This window comes from Pelobates fuscus, chromosome 11 (genome assembly GCF_036172605.1).
Source record: "Pelobates fuscus isolate aPelFus1 chromosome 11, aPelFus1.pri, whole genome shotgun sequence".
In the NCBI taxonomy this organism is placed as follows: Eukaryota; Metazoa; Chordata; class Amphibia; order Anura; family Pelobatidae; genus Pelobates; species Pelobates fuscus.
In genome coordinates this window covers 3,124,082-3,143,892 of record NC_086327.1, presented here as the reverse complement: position 1 = coordinate 3,143,892, position 19,811 = coordinate 3,124,082, and the positions used below count along the sequence as shown (strand labels likewise).

The following is a 19,811-nucleotide window of genomic DNA, read 5'->3' as shown; positions in this document are numbered from 1 at the left end:
ATATTAATGACTATAACCTCATCAACACACATCACTGCTGTTCTAGAACATGTATGAAACACATTGAATTATATTACAGTTTTGTTTCAAATGGCTTAATAAAAAAAAAAAACTCTTTACATCAGTCTGGATTTCCCTTCGATCAATATTTTTCCTATATTCGGTCTTATGATGCGTACTGCGATTATTAGAAAATACTGTTTTCCTGACTGCATAGATTTCTAGGTAGTTCTATATCTGAACACATTGCTTTCCTCGTTGAACACAAAATCTCCTTTTCTCAAACACATAGACCTCAATTTAATATTTTTGGATAAACTTTTTAAATGACGTTTTCAACATAAAATATCAAAACATAAAAAAATATGAATTGAAAAAAAAATCAGTTTTATAATATTTCCAAAAATGTTATTATCCAACAATATGAAATCGAGGCCATAGTTAGCAACTATTACACATTTACATGTTTTCGGTTCTGGTCCGTGAAAAAACAGTTCCCAGTTTTTTAAATGTTGGCAACTATGTTAAATAATGCGATGACTTAGTAAAATCCTGGCCAAGTTACATGTCTCCTTGATCTCTCTATATTTAAGTTGAATACATTTATATAGTACTATCGTAATATGCAACCTTTCAATAAAATGTTCATCGAAACCAAAAAAACGCTTTTCCAGCTGTATTGTCATCTGATGTAACATCGAGCACAGTCCTATTCTTATAAACCAGGTCAGTCCACCCATTTCAGAGAAAGGAGAAACAGTGGCCATTCAGGAGCCCATGATTGTATAAAGCTGAGTAGTGAATTGGAGCTTGTTTTGATGGACTATGCATTGTCAGATGTTATGAGAGAGGGATCCGGTGAACACTCAGGGCCAGCGCTTCCATTAGGCCAAGTAAGACAGTGGCCTACGGCGCCCTTTAAAGGGGGGTGCCCGCACGAGCTGTAATGCTCCTCTGCATTTCCCAGGAGTATATGTGTCTTCTGCCGCTTCCACCAGCGATAGAGCTGCCGGTCACGCCCGCCTGCCCCTCACTGCTCCTACCTTCCTCCTGGTCATTCAAGAGAGCCTCTGTCCTCCTAATGTAACCCCGCTTTTTCCCCCCCACAAAACACTAGCCCTGCCCGTCCCACGGCTAACCCAACCTTTATCTGCCCCCACACTGACTGACTGGGCACACTGACTGACTGGGCACACTGACTGACTGAATGGCACACTTACTGACTGGGCACATTGACTGACTGGACACATTGACTGACATACTGGGCACACTGACTGACTGATGGGGCACACTGACTGACTGGCACACTGACATACTGGGCACACTGACATGCTGGGTGTAACGGATCACCTGGCACCCCGACTGAGTACCTCCATTGATGGATGCTCCTAGTGCTTCCCGAGGGCTACCAGCACTCCACCAGACACCATAAGCACCGCAGACCCCACAAACCGCCGCAGTTTGGTTGGTCTCGCCGTCTCCTGCCCACCCTGGACCTACGACAATGCTCCAGGGGGTAAACCTCTCCTCCAAGATAGTGAAGCAGGAACAAGCTCTTACAAGAGCTTAGTAGTGATTACAGCAAGGGAATATGCAGAGCATAGCAATCCCTTGTAGCAGATTCCCCCAATAAGAGACAACACTTCAAATTGAGGGTGAAGAAGAACTGACTGTGCTGGCACACACAGCCTGGTTTTTATTACGGTCTTGCACATACAGGACCGCCCACAGGGAGGTATAAAATAACCAATAAAATAACAGTTACAACCCACAGTAAAGTCCTTCCCTCTGCCTGTGATACAATTATCTTACACAATGGGAAATTTAATTATCAAATGCAGAGAAATACAGTTTTTACAAATATACTATAACTTTAAAACTATATATCACATATTCACATAAAAATTACATATTCACAATCAATCCATTCAGGGGAACAACATATTAAAAAATGGCACGAATCAGACGAGGGGTTCAAAAGTTAGCAAAAGTATTAATAAAACCCACTGCCAGCATGGCTTTCCGGCCCAAACCAGTTTCACAAGAGTCCTCTATCCTGGAGACAATGGAGAGGAGATCAAGCAGGCAGACACATGAAGGTCCATTCACTAAACAGTGATTTGATAAGTCTGTAAAAGCTTAAAAATTAGGTCAAAATCTGATACTTTTTCCAACTTTTCTATTTGGACTAATTTTTCAACTTACTATTTAATGAATAGACCCATTCGGGAAAAAAAAACACACAGGGAAAACTGTGAAAATGGTAAAAAGTTACGAAAAAATAAAGATTGATTAAAGAAAAGCCAGCAAAGATGGAGAGTACAAGTAAAGGAACAGCAGAGGGAGAGAGTGTATAGACACAAAGTATTTCAGCTTCCTGAGGGGTTAGGTGCCTGGAGTCTGTCAATCCTGTCACACAGCCAGGAAGGTTTGCTTCCACAGAACTAACAGAGGAGTCAGATATGCTGTACTCGTGTGCTGCTCCCCCACCTTCTCAATGACCTGTACTAGAGCTCAATGGGAAGCATAGGAAAGCCGTGATCAAGTGTGCATGCGCACAACAGCGGCCCCAGCAAGTTGCACATGCACACTCGATCACAGCTTTCCAGGACTTAAGAAAATAAATTAAAATAAAGGCATATTTTCTTTGGGATTATATCTCCCATACTGTTAAAAAAACAAAACAAAAACAAAACCCAGTGGAATGTTTCTTTATGGCTTATAGTGAAATAACACGACACAAACAAACTCGATTTCATGGGGGGGCGGCAGAATTCCTTGCACCGGCCCTGTGAACACTCAGTCTGTTGGCGATCACACGATGCCTCGAAGGAAGAGCGTGTGGGAACAAGAATGTTATAATAACCAAACCAACTGGATGATACTTATTGCTCTATGTAAAAAGGTTAATAGTTCAATGAAATGATGTAAATAAAAAATCCAAGAACAGGCTAATGACTGCGTAATAAACACAATTAGAAACATGCCCCATGTATTGGGGTACATGTCAAAACTAAACTATTAAAGTGATAGTGCCTTGATCTATATACTCCCAGTGCATATCATATATCTGCTCTATAGCAAATAAAAATTATAATTAAAATGACATTACTATCCAAAACCTCCTCAAATATATACCTTCCTGTGTTCTTACAAAGGATTATTAAAACAGACTTTAGCTTATTTAGCACTAGCACTATTTATCTCCCACGTTCTAATTAGTGTAGGACCCACCGATATTGGGGTACTGTGACGTAATTAGTGTAGGACCCACCGATACTGGGGTACTGTGATGTAATTAGTGTAGGACCCACCGATATTGGGGTACTGTGATGTAATTAGTGTAGGACCCACTGATATTGGGGTACTGTGACGTAATTAGTGTAGGACCCACCGATACTGGGGTACTGTGATGTAATTAGTGTAGGACCCACCGATATTGGGGTACTGTGATGTAATTAGTGTAGGACCCACCGATACTGGGGTACTGTGATATTGGGGTATTGGGGTACTGTGACGTAATTAGTGTAGGACCCACCAATATTGCGGTACTGTGATGTAATTGGTGTAGGACCCACTGATATTGGAGGTACTGTGACGTAATTAGTGTAGGACCCACTGATATTGGGGTACTGCGAAGTAATTAGTGTAGGACCCACCGATATTGGGGTACTGTGACGTTATTAGTGTAGGACCCACTGATATTGGGGTACTGTGACGTTATTAGTGTAGGACCCACCGATATTGGGGTACTGCGAAGTAATTAGTGTAGGACCCACCGATATTGGGGTACTGCGAAGTAATTAGTGTAGGACCCACCGATATTGGGGTACTGTGAAGTAGTAGTGGGTTCAAAACAATATGTCCATATGGTGGAACTGAATCCCCATATTTTTTTTGCTGAGAAACGTGATTTTAAGTAACCTATAACTTTTAATACTGTATTTCTGAGTGTCTGTATTATGTATAAGTTTGGTCTATACAGCTGCACCATTCCTTCGATACTGTTCTGGGTGTGCCCACAATTCCTTTTAATTCAAACTGGAGACACCATAAGCTAAAACACCAATGAATCCAAAATAAACAATACTCACTTGGAAATTGCTCCCAGACTGGACCCAACATTGGAAGCCGGTATTTCTTACCCTTTTTATACCAACTGTCTTTAGCCTGTTTTACCAGCTGCTTCCTAATACGCCCAGCGGGATTCCCCCCTCTTTCAGTTACTGTCTACTGCAGAGAACCCTGAATGTGACAATTTGGGACACTCCATGTAAAGATTACCCCAATTAGGAGTGTACAGGCTTTCTGTGGACTGCTCTGACAAAGCAGGGATACATTTTATTACCCACAGAGAAACTATTTCTCAAATAACGTGCCTTCATTTTGACTTCCTGTGTGTTAGGCCAGACCCATTCCACATTGTCATACTAGCTCATCGGGAGACTCAATATGTTTATAACTCGCTAGATTTGGAATATTCACACTTTAACATTTAAAGGCTCAAAAACAGACAAATGTTTAAATATAATTTATTGAAAGCAAAAAATTATAAAACAGGGACATTTAATATAATATTCTTAATAAAATACATAAAGTTAGTATGTTTCACTTTGTGTATCTTCCAGCCAGTAGTTTGCTCAGTAATGGATTAAAGTTACGGCCCCTCTTTGGGCATGATTCGGGGCGGATGCACTCATTATTGTATTTGACGTACCCCTGTTCACACACACAGCCCGGGACACACATCATGGGACAGGCCCGGTTTGCTTGCATGTAATTTTCACAGGTGGCTTGGCAGTGGGCATTGCAATCATCGAACCTCCCGTTAGGGCCGCAGGAGGTGCACTGCGTCTCAGGGACACACGTGTTGGAAGTTGATGATGTCAGGACGTAGCCAGGTTTGCAATAACATTCGGGCTGGCATAGCTTCAAGCAGGGGATTTCCACATTATCGCAGCTCTTGGGGCACGGCTTGCACGGGTAAAACATCTTATTGGGCTCACAAAAGGCATCTGCATTGGAATAAAATAATAAAGAAAATAGAATTATTGCCAAATAATATATTTTATTGTATTTGTTATAATGTGGTTGGAAATAACTGCAATATTGAGGGTAAAATAAATCGATTGAAGATTTTATCTTAAAAAGAGCTAAACGGGCAACTGTCAGCTATTTGCTGGCAGTGTCTCACACCAAAACCACCATACTGGAATAACTCCCAAGTCAGCTATTTAACAGCTTGCCTATTTTGGCCTTAAGTGGTCACGTGCCACCAGTTCATAGTTTAGTGGATACCTTGTTACAAAATCTCAGAAATGGCCACAAGCTAAGGTAAGTAACTGTGTGATACATTTATTTATTGCATTTCTGTTATTTGTTTTGCAAACATACAATACAATGAAATACAGAGGGCGCTGCATAGACGAGTGTCCCGGGATGGCTTTATTACCTGGCTGTGCTCTTGCAGTTTCTTGGCCAGATACTGTTATCAGACAGAAACCTGGAACAAAAAGATTAAAATAATCTGTTAGATACGTATCTTATTGGATTTAATCACACGTTTGTTCAGATTTGTATATTAATACTTGTACAGATCAGATATAACGGTAGATTGTATTTGTCCTGAGGTCCAGCTCAATGGCAGCCGATGGGTTGACCTGGTAAGGATGAAGGCTCAGATGACCTTGCCAGGACATTGAGATCGATCCAGACTTAGAACCAGATGGACCAGTGATGGTCTAGGCTGTCTCAGGAATTTAGTCTTTATTGTATCCTACTAGCAAACTGGAATGCCATGCTTATTTAAAGAGCTTTTACAGATCAGGAATTAGAAGAATGTCATCCCACAGAGCCATAAGGGCTACAGGGACGAGAATGTCATTGATTTCTTAAGAGTCAAATGTAACTCACATTGTTTTCAGTATTTTTATTTTTGTTTGTTTGTTTTTTCCAAATTTCTCCTCAAGCAATCTCCATTTTATTTGATCAATGTTCAGCGTGCCAGATATCACTTTCCTTTGTTCTCAGTGAGCCTCCCGGTCCAATAATTTATCCATCTTCTCAATTACCTTCACAGAGCATGATCTCTCTGATACCACAACTGCTCACAAGGTTTTCCGGAGCCAAATACTTCTCCAACGACTGACATCAAATTCTCAGTTCTCACCTGCTCCCGCTTTCTGGATTTTTTTTATCTCCTTTTATCATTCTCACCTGTTATCATTTTCTGGATTTTCATAATCTCCTTTTATCATTCTCATCTGTTCTCGCTTTCTGGATTTTTACTATCTCCTTTTATCATTCACACCTGTTATCGTTTTCTGGATTTTTATTATCTCCTTTTATCATTATCACCTGTTATCGTTTTCTGGATTTTTATTATCTCCTTTTATCATTCTCACCTATTATCGCTTTCTGGATTTTTATTATCTCTTTTTATCATTCTCACCTGTTCTCGCTTTCTGGATTTTTATTATCTCCTTTTATCATTATCACCTGTTATCGTTTTCTGGATTTTTATTATCTCTTTTTATCATTCTCACCTGTTCTCGCTTTCTGGATTTTTATTATCTCCTTTTATCATTCACACCTGTTATCGTTTTCTGGATTTTTATTATCTCCTTTTATCATTCTCACCTATTATCGCTTTCTGGATTTTTATTATCTCCTTTTATCATTCTCACCTGTTATCATTTTCTGGATTTTCATAATCTCCTTTTATCATTCTCACCTATTATCGCTTTCTGGATTTTTATTATCTCCTTTTATCATTCTCACCTGTTCTCGCTTTCTGGATTTTTATTATCTCCTTTTATCATTCACACCTGTTATCGTTTTCTGGATTTTTATTATCTCCTTTTATCATTCTCACCTATTATCGCTTTCTGGATTTTTATTATCTCCTTTTATCATTCTCACCTGTTATCATTTTCTGGATTTTCATAATCTCCTTTTATCATTATCACCTGTTATCGTTTTCTGGATTTTTATTATCTCCTTTTATCATTCACACCTGTTATCGTTTTCTGGATTTTTATTATCTCTTTTTATCATTCTCACCTGTTCTCGCTTTCTGGATTTTTATTATCTCCTTTTATCATTCACACCTGTTATCGTTTTCTGGATTTTTATTATCTCCTTTTATCATTCTCACCTATTATCGCTTTCTGGATTTTTATTATCTCCTTTTATCATTCTCACCTATTATCGCTTTCTGGATTTTTATTATCTCCTTTTATCATTCTCACATGTTCTCGCTTTCTGGATTTTTATTATCTCCTTTTATCATTCTCACATGTTCTCGCTTTCTGGATTTTTATTATCTCCTTTTATCATTCTCACCTGTTCTCGCTTTCTGGATTTTTATTATCTCCTTTTATCATTCTCACCTGTTATCATTTTCTGTATTTTCATAATCTCCTTTTATCATTCTCACCTGTTCTCGCTTTCTGGATTTTTACTATCTCCTTTTATCATTCTCACATGTTCTCGCTTTCTGGATTTTTATTATCTCCTTTTATCATTCACACCTGTTATCGTTTTCTGGATTTTTATTATCTCCTTTTATCATTATCACCTGTTATCGTTTTCTGGATTTTTATTATCTCCTTTTATCATTCACACCTGTTATCATTTTCTGGATTTTTATTATCTCCTTTTATCATTATCACCTGTTATCGTTTTCTGGATTTTTATTATCTCCTTTTATCATTCTCACCTATTATCGCTTTCTGGATTTTTATTATCTCTTTTTATCATTCTCACCTGTTCTCGCTTTCTGGATTTTTATTATCTCCTTTTATCATTATCACCTGTTATCATTTTCTGGATTTTTATTATCTCTTTTAATCATTCTCACCTGTTCTCGCTTTCTGGATTTTTATTATCTCCTTTTATCATTCACACCTGTTATCATTTTCTGGATTTTTATTATCTCCTTTTATCATTCTCACCTATTATCGCTTTCTGGATTTTTATTATCTCTTTTTATCATTCTCACCTGTTCTCGCTTTCTGGATTTTTATTATCTCCTTTTATCATTATTACCTGTTATCATTTTCTGGATTTTTATTATCTCCTTTTATCATTCACACCTGTTATCATTTTCTGGATTTTTATTATCTCCTTTTATCATTCTCACCTATTATCGCTTTCTGGATTTTTATTATCTCTTTTTATCATTCTCACCTGTTCTCGCTTTCTGGATTTTTATTATCTCCTTTTATCATTATTACCTGTTATCATTTTCTGGATTTTTATTATCTCTTTTTATCATTCTCACCTGTTCTCGCTTTCTGGATTTTTATTATCTCCTTTTATCATTCACACCTGTTATCGTTTTCTGGATTTTTATTATCTCCTTTTATCATTCTCACCTATTATCGCTTTCTGGATTTTTATTATCTCCTTTTATCATTATCACCTGTTATCATTTTCTGGATTTTTATTATCTCCTTTTATCATTCTTACATGTTATCGCTTTCTGGATTTTTATTATCTCCTTTTATCATTCTCACCTGTTCTCGCTTTCTGGATTTTTATTATCTCCTTTTATCATTCTCACCTGTTCTCGTTTTCTGGATTTTTATTATCTCCTTTTATCATTCTCACCTGTTATCATTTTCTGGATTTTTACTATCTCTTTTTATCATTATCACCTGTTATCATTTTCTGGATTTTTATTATCTCCTTTTATCATTCTCACCTGTTCTCGTTTTCTGGATTTTTACTATCTCCTTTTATCATTCTCACATGTTCTCGCTTTCTGGATTTTTATTATCTCCTTTTATCATTCTCACATGTTCTCGCTTTCTGGATTTTTATTATCTCCTTTTATCATTCTCACCTGTTATCGTTTTCTGGATTTTAATTATCTCCTTTTATCATTCTCACCTGTTCTCGTTTTCTGGATTTTTATTATCTCCTTTTATCATTCTCACATGTTCTCGCTTTCTGGATTTTTATTATCTCCTTTTATCATTCTCACCTGTTATCGTTTTCTGGATTTTTATTATCTCCTTTTATCATTCTCACCTGTTCTCGTTTTCTGGATTTTTATTATCTCCTTTTATCATTCTCACATGTTCTCGCTTTCTGGATTTTTATTATCTCCTTTTATCATTCTCACATGTTCTCGCTTTCTGGATTTTTATTATCTCCTTTTATCATTCACACCTGTTCTCGTTTTCTGGATTTTTATTATCTCCTTTTATCATTCTCATATGTTCTCGCTTTCTGGATTTTTATTATCTCCTTTTATCATTCTCACCTATTATCGCTTTCTGGATTTTTATTATCTCCTTTTATCATTATCACCTGTTATCATTTTCTGGATTTTTATTATCTCCTTTTATCATTCTCACATGTTATCGCTTTCTGGATTTTTATTATCTCCTTTTATCATTCTCACCTGTTCTCGCTTTCTGGATTTTTATTATCTCCTTTTATCATTCTCACCTGTTCTCGTTTTCTGGATTTTTATTATCTCCTTTTATCATTCTCACCTGTTATCATTTTCTGGATTTTTACTATCTCTTTTTATCATTATCACCTGTTATCATTTTCTGGATTTTTATTATCTCCTTTTATCATTCTCACCTGTTCTCGTTTTCTGGATTTTTACTATCTCCTTTTATCATTCTCACCTGTTCTCGTTTTCTGGATTTTTATTATCTCCTTTTATCATTCTCACATGTTCTCGCTTTCTGGATTTTTATTATCTACTTTTATCATTCTCACCTGTTATCGTTTTCTGGATTTTTATTATCTCCTTTTATCATTCTCACCTGTTCTCGTTTTCTGGATTTTTATTATCTCCTTTTATCATTCTCACATGTTCTCGCTTTCTGGATTTTTATTATCTCCTTTTATCATTCTCACATGTTCTCGCTTTCTGGATTTTTATTATCTCTTTTTATCTTTCTCACCTGTTCTCGTTTTCTAGATTTTTATTATCTCCTTTTATCATTCTCACCTGTTCTCGTTTTCTGGATTTTTATTATCTCCTTTTATCATTCTCACATGTTCTCGCTTTCTGGATTTTTATTATCTCCTTTTATCTCTCTCACATGTTCTCGCTTTCTGGATTTTTATTATTTCCTTTTATCATTCTCACCTGTTATCATTTTCTGGATTTTGGTTATATCCTTCTCTCTTAAGGATCAGATAACTAGCTGCTATGGCTCAATATGTGAATATTCTAAAACCAGCAAGATATAAAAATATTGAGTTTATTGCTGCAAACACTAGACCTTAAGATTCCCAATCCCTTTTGTATAGTGTCTCATATGTCAAATTAAAGGCCATATTATCTGTCACTCCTTACATATTGCACTCTGGGCTCTGGAATACAATTGAGCTGATAAATAATTATATATATATGACATTAAAGTGCAATGCAGAATAACGCATATTACACAAGTCTCAGCATTGCATTTCTGGATAGTCAATGACTGTTTCAATTAATCTTCGTTTATCAGCCTGATTTTCAATAGAAATTCATATATTTTTTAACCAAATCTGCTCAGATTCTTCTTTGTGATACACATTCCAGCTAAAGGAATTCTTTAAACACTTTAAACCATGCTGTAGTGGTTATTGTGCTTGGAGAGTTCCTTTAATTACTGGCAGGAAAACGTATGTTTATCATGTCTGTGCTCCGGGTTTACCAACAAATTGCATGAATGAATAAATAATTCTATACATGTTTATCAACATATGATATTCAGAAATAATAATTCTGCTATGCACTAACTGTACAATGTCTGTCAGCCTCCTCTAACCTCCTACCCAGCATTCAGCACTGAATCACTCGCACTCTCACTGTTACTGAGACATGGTATAATGAGAAAAATGACTGGGACAAAGCAATACCAGGGTACTCTTTATATAGAAAAGACAGGGAAGGCAAGAAAGGGGGAGGGGTGGCCCTGTATGTAAAGGATAGCATAAAATCTAGCCTAATAAAGGTTAGTGAGGCGAACATAGAGTCAGTTTGGGTTACGTTAGAATTTGGTAATCACACAGTAACTTGTGTAGGTGTAATTTATAGGCCCCCAGGACAAATTGAAGAGTTAGATAATCTACTAGTTGAGGAAATAGCTAAAATGACAATGAAGGGGGAAGTTATCATCATGGGTGACTTTAATCTTCCTGATGTGAACTGGGAAACCAAAATAGCTGCTTGTGCCAGGAGCACACATATTCTAAACTCCCTACTGGGATTGTCTCTAAAACAAGTCGTTGAGGAGCCAACTCGTAAAGAGGCCATACCAGATTTAGTGTTAACAAATAAAGATTTGGTATCAGATATTACTGTAGGTGAAAGTTTAGGATCCAGTGATCATCAGTCAGTGTGGTTTAATATTAGAACAGTGACTGAGTCACACCACACAAAACCAAAAGTTTTAGACTTTAGAAAAACAGACTTTTCTAAAATTAGAATATGTGTAAAGTAGTCAGACTGGAGCAATTTAAATGGAGTCCAAGAGAAATGGGATTATTTAAAAGTTGCACTCAAGGCAACAGAAAATCGCATTAGGCTTGTCAGTAAAAGCAAAAAATTCAAGAAACCACTGTGGTATGCCACAGATATGACCAAAATCGCAAAAAACAAAAAGTTAGCATTTAGTAATAATAAAAAAAAACCCAGAGTGAGGAAGACTGAATGATCTATAAGATTAGGCAGAAAGAGGCTAAGCAAGTTATAAGAGCTTCCAAATCACACGCAGAGGAGAAAATAGCACAGTCAGTAAACAAAAGTGGAAAAAACATTTTTAGATACATAAATGAGAAAAGGAAAGTAAAACAAGGATTAATTAGATTAAAAACAAAAGAAGGAAGGTATGTAGAAGAGGATAAAGGTCTAGCTGACTGCCTCAATGAATATTTTTGTTTAGTATTTACAGATGAAAATGAAGGAAAGGGACCTCAGTTTGGAAAAAGGACACATTAGTCATTTGTTACATGTGAGTTTACAGAGGAAGAGGTTCTATTTCAACTGTCAAAAGTAAAGACAAATAAGTCAATGGGAACTGATAGAATACACCCAAAGCTATTAAAAGAGCTTAGTGGTGTACTAGCAAAACCATTAACAGATTTATTTAACAAATCATTGATAACAGGAGTAGTCCCAGATGATTGGAAGTTAGCGAATGTTGTGCCCATTTACAAGAAAGGTAGTAGGGAGGAGTCGGGCAACTATAGGCCAGTAAGCCTTACTTCAGTAGTGGGGAATGTAATGGAAACCATGTTAAAGAATAGGATTGTTGAACATCTAAAAACACATGGATTTCAAGATCAGAGACAACATGGGTTTACGTCAAGGAGATCATGCCAAACTAATCTTATTGATTTTTTTGATTGGGTAACTAAAATAATAGATCAGGGTGGTGCAGTAGACATTGCTTACCTAGATTTCAGTAAGGCTTTCGACACTGTTGCACATAGAAGGCTTATCAATAAACTGCAATCTTTAAGTTTGGATTTCAACATTGTTAAATGGGTGAGGCAGTGGCTGAGTGACAGGCAACAGAGGGTTGTAGTCAATGGAGTATATTCGAAGCTTGGGCTTGTCACCAGTGGGGTACCTCAGGCATCTGTACTTGGACCCATTCTCTTTAATATTTTTATTAGTGATATTGCAGAAGGTCTTGATGGTAAGGTGTGTCTTTTTGCTGATGATACTAAGATATGTAACAGGGTTGATGTTCCAGGAGGGACAAACAGAATGGCAAATGATTTAGGTAAACTTGAAAAATGGTCAGAGTTGTGGCAACTGACATTTAATGTGGATAAGTGCAAGATAATGCATCTTAGACGTAAAAACCCAAGGGCAGAGTACAGAATATTTGATAGAGTCCTAACCTTAACATCTGAGGAAAGGGATTTAGGGGTGATTATTTCTGATGACTTAAAGGTAGGCAGACAATGTAATAGAGCAGCAGGAAATGCTAGCAGAATGCTTGGTTGTATAGGGAGAGGTATTAGCAGTAGAAAGAGGGAAGTGCTCATGCCATTGTACAGAACACTGGTGAGACCTCACTTGGAGTAGTGTACGCAGTACTGGATACCGTATCTCCAGAAGGATATTGATACTTTAGAGAGAGTTCAGAGAAGGGCTACTAAACTGGTTCATGGATTGCAGGATAAAACTTACCAGGAAAGGTTAAACATTTCTTAACATGTATAGCTTGGAGGAAAGACGAAACAGGGGGGATATGATAGAAACATTTAAATAGATAAAGGGAATCAACACAGTAAAGGAGGAGACTATATTTAAAAGAAGAAAAACTACCACAACAAGAGGACATAGTCTTAAATTAGAGGGGCAAAGGTTTAAAAATAATATCAGGAAGTATTACTTTACTGAGAGGGTAGTGGATGCATGGAATAGCCTTCCAGCTGAAGTGGTAGAGGTTAACACAGTAAAGGAGTTTAAGCATGCGTGGGATAGGCATAAGGCTATCCTAACTACAAGATAAGGCCATGGACTAATGAAAGTATTTAGAAAACTGGGCAGACTAGATGGGCCGAATGGTTCTTATCTGCCGTCACATTCTATGTTTCTATGTAATTCTGCTATGCACTAACAGTACAATGTCTGTCAGCCTCCTTCAACCTCCTACCCAGCATTCAGCACTGAATCACTCGCACTCCATGTAATTAGAGGTTTTACCAAGGGAAACATAGGTACAGTTGGGACCCACAGAACAGATAGAAATACAAATACATCCGTCATGACAAATCCATAAAAACTATGGAAAGTTCCTAATCTTTGGTTAACAATGAGGTAACATTTACATTTTCATGACAACAAAACCCATTCTTCAGTTATAATAGTAGAAGTTATATGAGATAATAAAAGGTACAAACTTCTACTGAGCAGCTACACCAGCAACCAAAAAACTATTTTACCATGTCATAAACTTTGTTTTCTTAAAAAATGAAGAACAACGCAACAAAAAAAATCAGCGTTTATCAAAACGAGGTCTAAATCCCCACACAAACACACCCTTTCCAGTGGAAATGACTAACCGCCAAACCAGTTACAGAGATTAAAACATGTACAAACCATCTGTATAGGATTTGGGTTAATCGCATCGTACAACGAACAAAACACAATAAAAAAACCAACTGGTTTCTACCTGAAATTTGTCATAATAACGTGGAATCTACTCTTAAACAGCTGACCAGTGTCAGAAAGTGACATCTCTTAACACTCTGTAACATGTGTTGAGGTAAGTACAAGGTGCATTAGTACTAACCTCACCTGACACGAATTGGAATGTTTCTTAATGTCAATAACCTGCTGCTATGTTGCTCTTTCTTGTTTGAGAAGCATCAGCCAGAGGGCTACCTGTTGACCATGATTATGAGTGAGACTCCATCTATATTCCAGAATTGTACTCACCAAATGTCAGAAAAAGCTTCATGGATATTCTGTTCACCATATTGATCTGCAGAGTATCTTGGTTAGTTTGTATTAGTTACGGTAATTCTTTCTGCCAAACTAGATCTTGTCACTATCTGTAAGGTTTGTTCTCTCTGTCGTTCTGTCTCGGTTATGGTTAGACACAAGCAGAGGGATGAAGATACTTATAGGAGAGCAGTGAATGGGTGTAAAGCTCATTAAGAGATTTGGTTTGTGTACAGCGACAGACACGTACTGTATGACATCATTAGGAATTCTACCCATTATTCAGGTTATAAATGACACACAAAGAATCAACGTAATAGACATCTGCAAAAATGTTGCCCCCGAGAGATTGGTGTTAACCACACCTAGTGCAACATCCAGACACGAGAGGATCTGATCAGAAACCTGGAGGTGTTAGCAGTTATATACAGAATGATAAGGGCTCTTACCATCTCCATAGGATTCCTTGAACCCCACACTCACTATAGATTTAGCACTGACTGTAGGCGCCATACCACACACACACACATCACACACACACACAATTTTTTAAAATTTTGTTTGCCATATTTATTTTTAAGCGTTGCATGCATTGTTGCACTATTTCTGCCCATTATTAATTTTTACGTAAATCATGTATGTGCTATTTAACCAGAGTAAAGATTTTTATCATTCGACCCCTTGTATATGCACTTTCCAAGTTTTTATCTATTAGTACAAGTCTGACAACGGTAACGTCGATGGTTAGCTCTTCATGCTAATGTGAACTGTTCTAATGCTCTTGTTGTATCCAGAATCAGTCCAGAGGAACAGCTCAGACATAGGGCTGATTACTTGTCACTGGAAAAATACTGCACAATGAAAATGGCTTGTGCCCAGAAGTCAGAAATCCAGTTGTAATCTATCGTGAGGCAAACAACGCAATTGCCTTGGGCATCACTTTCAAGGAGGGCGGCAAAAAAATGTCATCCTTCCCCTCAACTTTAAGAAATGCCTTCTTAGCCTAGTGTCATGTTGGCCGAAGTGCTGGCTGGGTGGCCACCGTAGGGTCCCTGAGGCAGCAGGTGAGGGAGCTATAATCTTCCTTCTCTTCTTGCTCTGCTTCCTTTCGCAGTCTGCTTTGGTGCCGGGACCTGGAATATGACTTCACTATGGCCCCAGCATCACTAAACAGCATGCGATAGAGCAGAGTATGAAGATGACAGTCACAGGAGTCACACTGGACCTCGAGGAAAGGATCCACTTCAGTTCTCCCAAAGGTAGGGAGGCTAGGTGAATTTAAATCAAAATAAAAATTAATAATTTCTGAGTGTATGAGAAAATGTGTGTGTGTGTGACAAACTCCCCTTTTCAAGTGAGTTTGCCACAAGTTTTTGGAGGGGCCTGTTTGCCAACCTCCTACCTTGTGACTATGGCCCCTGCAATATACCTGGCTAAAATACTTTGAACAGGCTCTGTTCGTGCAATTGGGACTATATGGTTCATTTACAGAACAGCCGCACGAACCATAGACAACCCTGGAGCTTGTTAAGCTTAATTGAAACATTGTTGTAATTTCCACCGCAGTGGTCTAAGTGTTCGATCACGAGGTGGCGGCCATCTTGTTCGCATGGACCAAAACCACGAATAGACTTCAGGGTAACTTAGTCGTGAATGCTCTTAAACTATTTTCGTCATGAAAACTTTGTGGTTTCCAGTCGGTCCTCCAGCGGCACTTAGCCGCGATTCTATGGAACTATATTCGGCTATGGGACCATCCCTGCGGTCAGTCAAATAAATGACTTTTAGGATATTCCTGAACCCCTGAACTGATCTGGGTGATTTTTGGATATATTGGTCACCCAGATCAGGGCTATCAGAGGATATCATGTGTTTTGGGGTACTTTTGGGACTTTATATAAAAGTATGTTTTTTCTGTGCTTGGAGATAATTGGATTAGAATTAGTACAGTTATTTATCCAATTATCTCCCAGGCAGAGGGGAGGGATTGTGTGCTGTGTGTGGGAGTGTCTTGCCTTGTAACCTTATTGTTATTGGTCTGTGATGTTGTAAATCAGTCTGCCATCAGGTCCATGTGTGCGTACCCCTTGCATGGGGATTGTCATATAAGGCCAAGTGTGGCACCATTCAAATCTATTCCAGCTTACACTGCAAAACTGTGTGTCGTCCTGTTATTAGAGGGAAAGAAGATTTACTCCTGTGTCTGTTGTTCCAGCTTGCAGAGAATTCAACAGGGAAAGTCCTTGTAAGGACTAGAGCTCCCAGGACTGAGTGTCGTCCAGTGCCTGGGAGTGTCTAGAACAAATTCCCCATTCGGCTCCAGGAAGGAGCGGTTCCAGGGCCCCAGTCAAGCTACTGAGACTGTGGGCAGAAGTGCTGCTGGTTGTCCACTGTTCCAGTTAGGAAGCGGTCCTTGGTGGAGGTACCCAGCCAGGGGTACAGGGAGCTCTGTCACAGTGTGTCAGCATCAGTGTGTGACTCTCATTGAATTTATGTGCGTGACTGTCAGTGAATGCATGTGTGAGTGTATGTATGTGTCTGTGAGTGAGTGTGTGTCAATGTATGTGTGTGCCTGTGAGTGAATGTGTGTCCATAAGTGAGTGTGTGTCAGTGAATATACAGAAAAAAGAGAAAAAGGCTGCGCCAAGATAAAACAAAATAAAATATATAAATAATAAAATGAGTCCCAATATATAGGAAAAATAGAATAAAATGTCTGTTTCACACGTTCCACTGGTAGAGTGTTCTTTCTTTCTTTGACACTTCAAATCCTCTCGTGATATGGAAAACACAAAGGGAAAAGGACCAATCGTGCAGAGTGTATAAGATACGTGGCAATAAAATAATAAGATGTATTACACTCACATTTACATGAGCTATAACCAGCTCGGGGGTAACAGGTGTTCAGCAGAATAATCCCTGCTTGTAGGATATTACGAATTCTTAATTTATTATTTAAAATACACAATAAAATCCATTAACGCGTTTTACCACTGGGGTTTTTATCAAAATAGTGAAACGCGTTAATGGATTTTAGTGTGGTTTTTAAATAATAAATTAAGTTTGTCTATACTTCTGTGCCATTCATATGATTTTTATTATTTTTACACATATAACATTTTTATTATTTCTTTTCCTGGCATTTTATATATCCTGAGGTGGGGATTATACCGCCCACGCTATATCTCAAGTGCAGTGAGATCTGCACTTCAATTTGTGAGTATTGTAGCGGCACCCCGGTGTAGTAGGGGTTTACGCCGCTGAGAAGGTGTCCTTTCCCCCAAGAATGAAGTCAGCTAAAGCATAACAGGTTCCCAATAATTACGAATCCAAGTAATAGCCATCCCCTCCAAGCACGAGACGAGACTCTGTGTTGAGGGTCAAAGTAGGAATAATGTTTATTCTGCAACTCGGGCTTTTATGCCGTACAACAACTCCTCCCCGTATCCGGAGGAGATAATACATTTACAGTGGGAGTCACTCCCACTGTACCGGGCAGAATATTTCACAAATATTACAGGTTTAATAACACACACAATATATAATGAAAATGCAATGTGCTACGTGTATTAGGGAACGGAGATCTAAGGGAACAATATACGTGAAAATCCCCTAGATCGGTTGGGCCGTTCGCTAGATACACGTTTGCACCATTTACTCAGGAACCATATAACATAAACAAATAATCTCTCTTGGATCCGGTGTCTCCATTTCGGTACTTTGGATCTGTCGACCAGTATGGGCGTATGTTACCGGTAAGGTTGAAACTCGTCGTGTGGAAAGTTCGTGAGTGTTCGGTCATTAGTTCATGCGGTCAAAATGGCCGCGACCCATTGTTCTTTCCACGTGGCGGTGTGTACCGTACGGATCCACAAGTACCCGAAATCCACAATAATCCAAATACAACGGCAATTCTCCGAGATGGTATCTGTCACTCCAAAAGGGGTCTGTCACAAGTATATTTCCTTTTCTTTTTATTTATACCACATTATATCATCAGTGAGCACTATTTGTTGTTCCTATTCTTCCCTTCTCCTGAGAGTTGGACACCATCAGACCCAAAGAGGAAAAGAATTCGTAATATCCTACAAGCAGGGATTATTCTGCTGAACACCTGTTACCCCCGAGCTGGTTATGGCTCATGTAAATGTGAGTGTAACACATCTTATTATTTTATTGCCACGTATCTTATACACTCTGCACGATTGGTCCTGTCAGGGTATTTATATCGGCAGACATTTTGTGCTATGATAGAAATGAAAAGTATATATTCTGAAGTCAATCTAAACAGACCAGACTCCATTTTGTTACTTTCAAGCTAACAAAAGAGACACAAAATTTCTATCCTTTCTCTAAAACTGACTGCTTTGCCCGAGCTGAATGTAATGTGTAATATAAACAAACCAAGTGATAAGAGACTGTCTAATTGCTAATGGAATATAATAAATTCTAAACCCAGACATAGGTGACAAGGGAAGATTAAATCTTTATTTTACTTTCTATACCTAACAGATTCCCATTGTATTAGGGGTCATTTGTAGTATTACAAGCTGTCATATTAGGAATTACTACAGAAAATGGAGACACATAGTCTGGATAAAACTGAGAAAGACCCTTTGATCTAAAAGGATAAAATAAGTTATAGCCACCATATATTGGAAGAAAACCAAAGACCATTCTAAAATAGAAGGTATTGACAAGGATGGTAATGACTTAGCCGATTCATTGGCAAAACAAGCAGCCATCAATGGTGAAACCCTAAACATTGATGATCTTATGGGTTCAATTCATGTTGAAGCCATAACTAGACGACAGGCTAGAGATAATGCCGACTTAAATGTCGTGCAATGGAATCAAGAAGCTCCTAGTGAGGACCTGATTACCAGTCAGAAGAACGATCCTGTCAAAGGCATATTCTATAGACATATAGATGACCCTACTGCAAATCCCATCACAGATGAGGATTGCAAAGATAATGAAGATTTACGAATCTTGATGAGATATAAAGTCCAATTTAATATCATGGATGGGTTGCTGGTCAGAACTTCTAAACATGGTATTCAACAATGGGTAGTCCCAACTGTATACCGAGGGTTAATGCTCCAACACGCACATGATGCACCTACATCTGGGCATCGTGGTGATAAGATCACATATGAGATATTGCGTGATTATGCATATTGGCCACACATGTTAAGAGATGTTAAGACATACTGTCAGGGATGCTTTATTTGTCCGCAATATCAACCCCATGGTCCAACCCATCGTGCACCACTTCAGAAGAGGGGGGTGTCATTACCCTGGTCTGATATTCAAATTGACGATTTCCAACTGGATGGCTGCTCACTTCCTTAAACTCAACGTGTCCAAAACAGAACTCATGGTCTTTCCT

General features: G+C 38.1%; 1 protein-coding gene across 1 annotated transcript; it reads right to left on the bottom strand.

Moving 5' to 3' along the window:
* Positions 1–4,516: 4,516 nt before the first annotated feature.
* On the bottom strand, positions 4,517–14,603 carry LOC134577343 (zonadhesin-like). The gene is made up of 3 exons (XM_063436048.1): positions 14,414–14,603; positions 5,453–5,503; positions 4,517–5,015 (listed from the first exon to the last, which is right to left on the bottom strand). The coding sequence occupies exons 1-3, from the start codon at positions 14,451–14,453 to the stop codon at positions 4,609–4,611; spliced, it is 498 nt and encodes a 165-aa protein (XP_063292118.1). The 5' UTR covers positions 14,454–14,603; the 3' UTR covers positions 4,517–4,608.
* Positions 14,604–19,811: the final 5,208 nt, after the last annotated feature.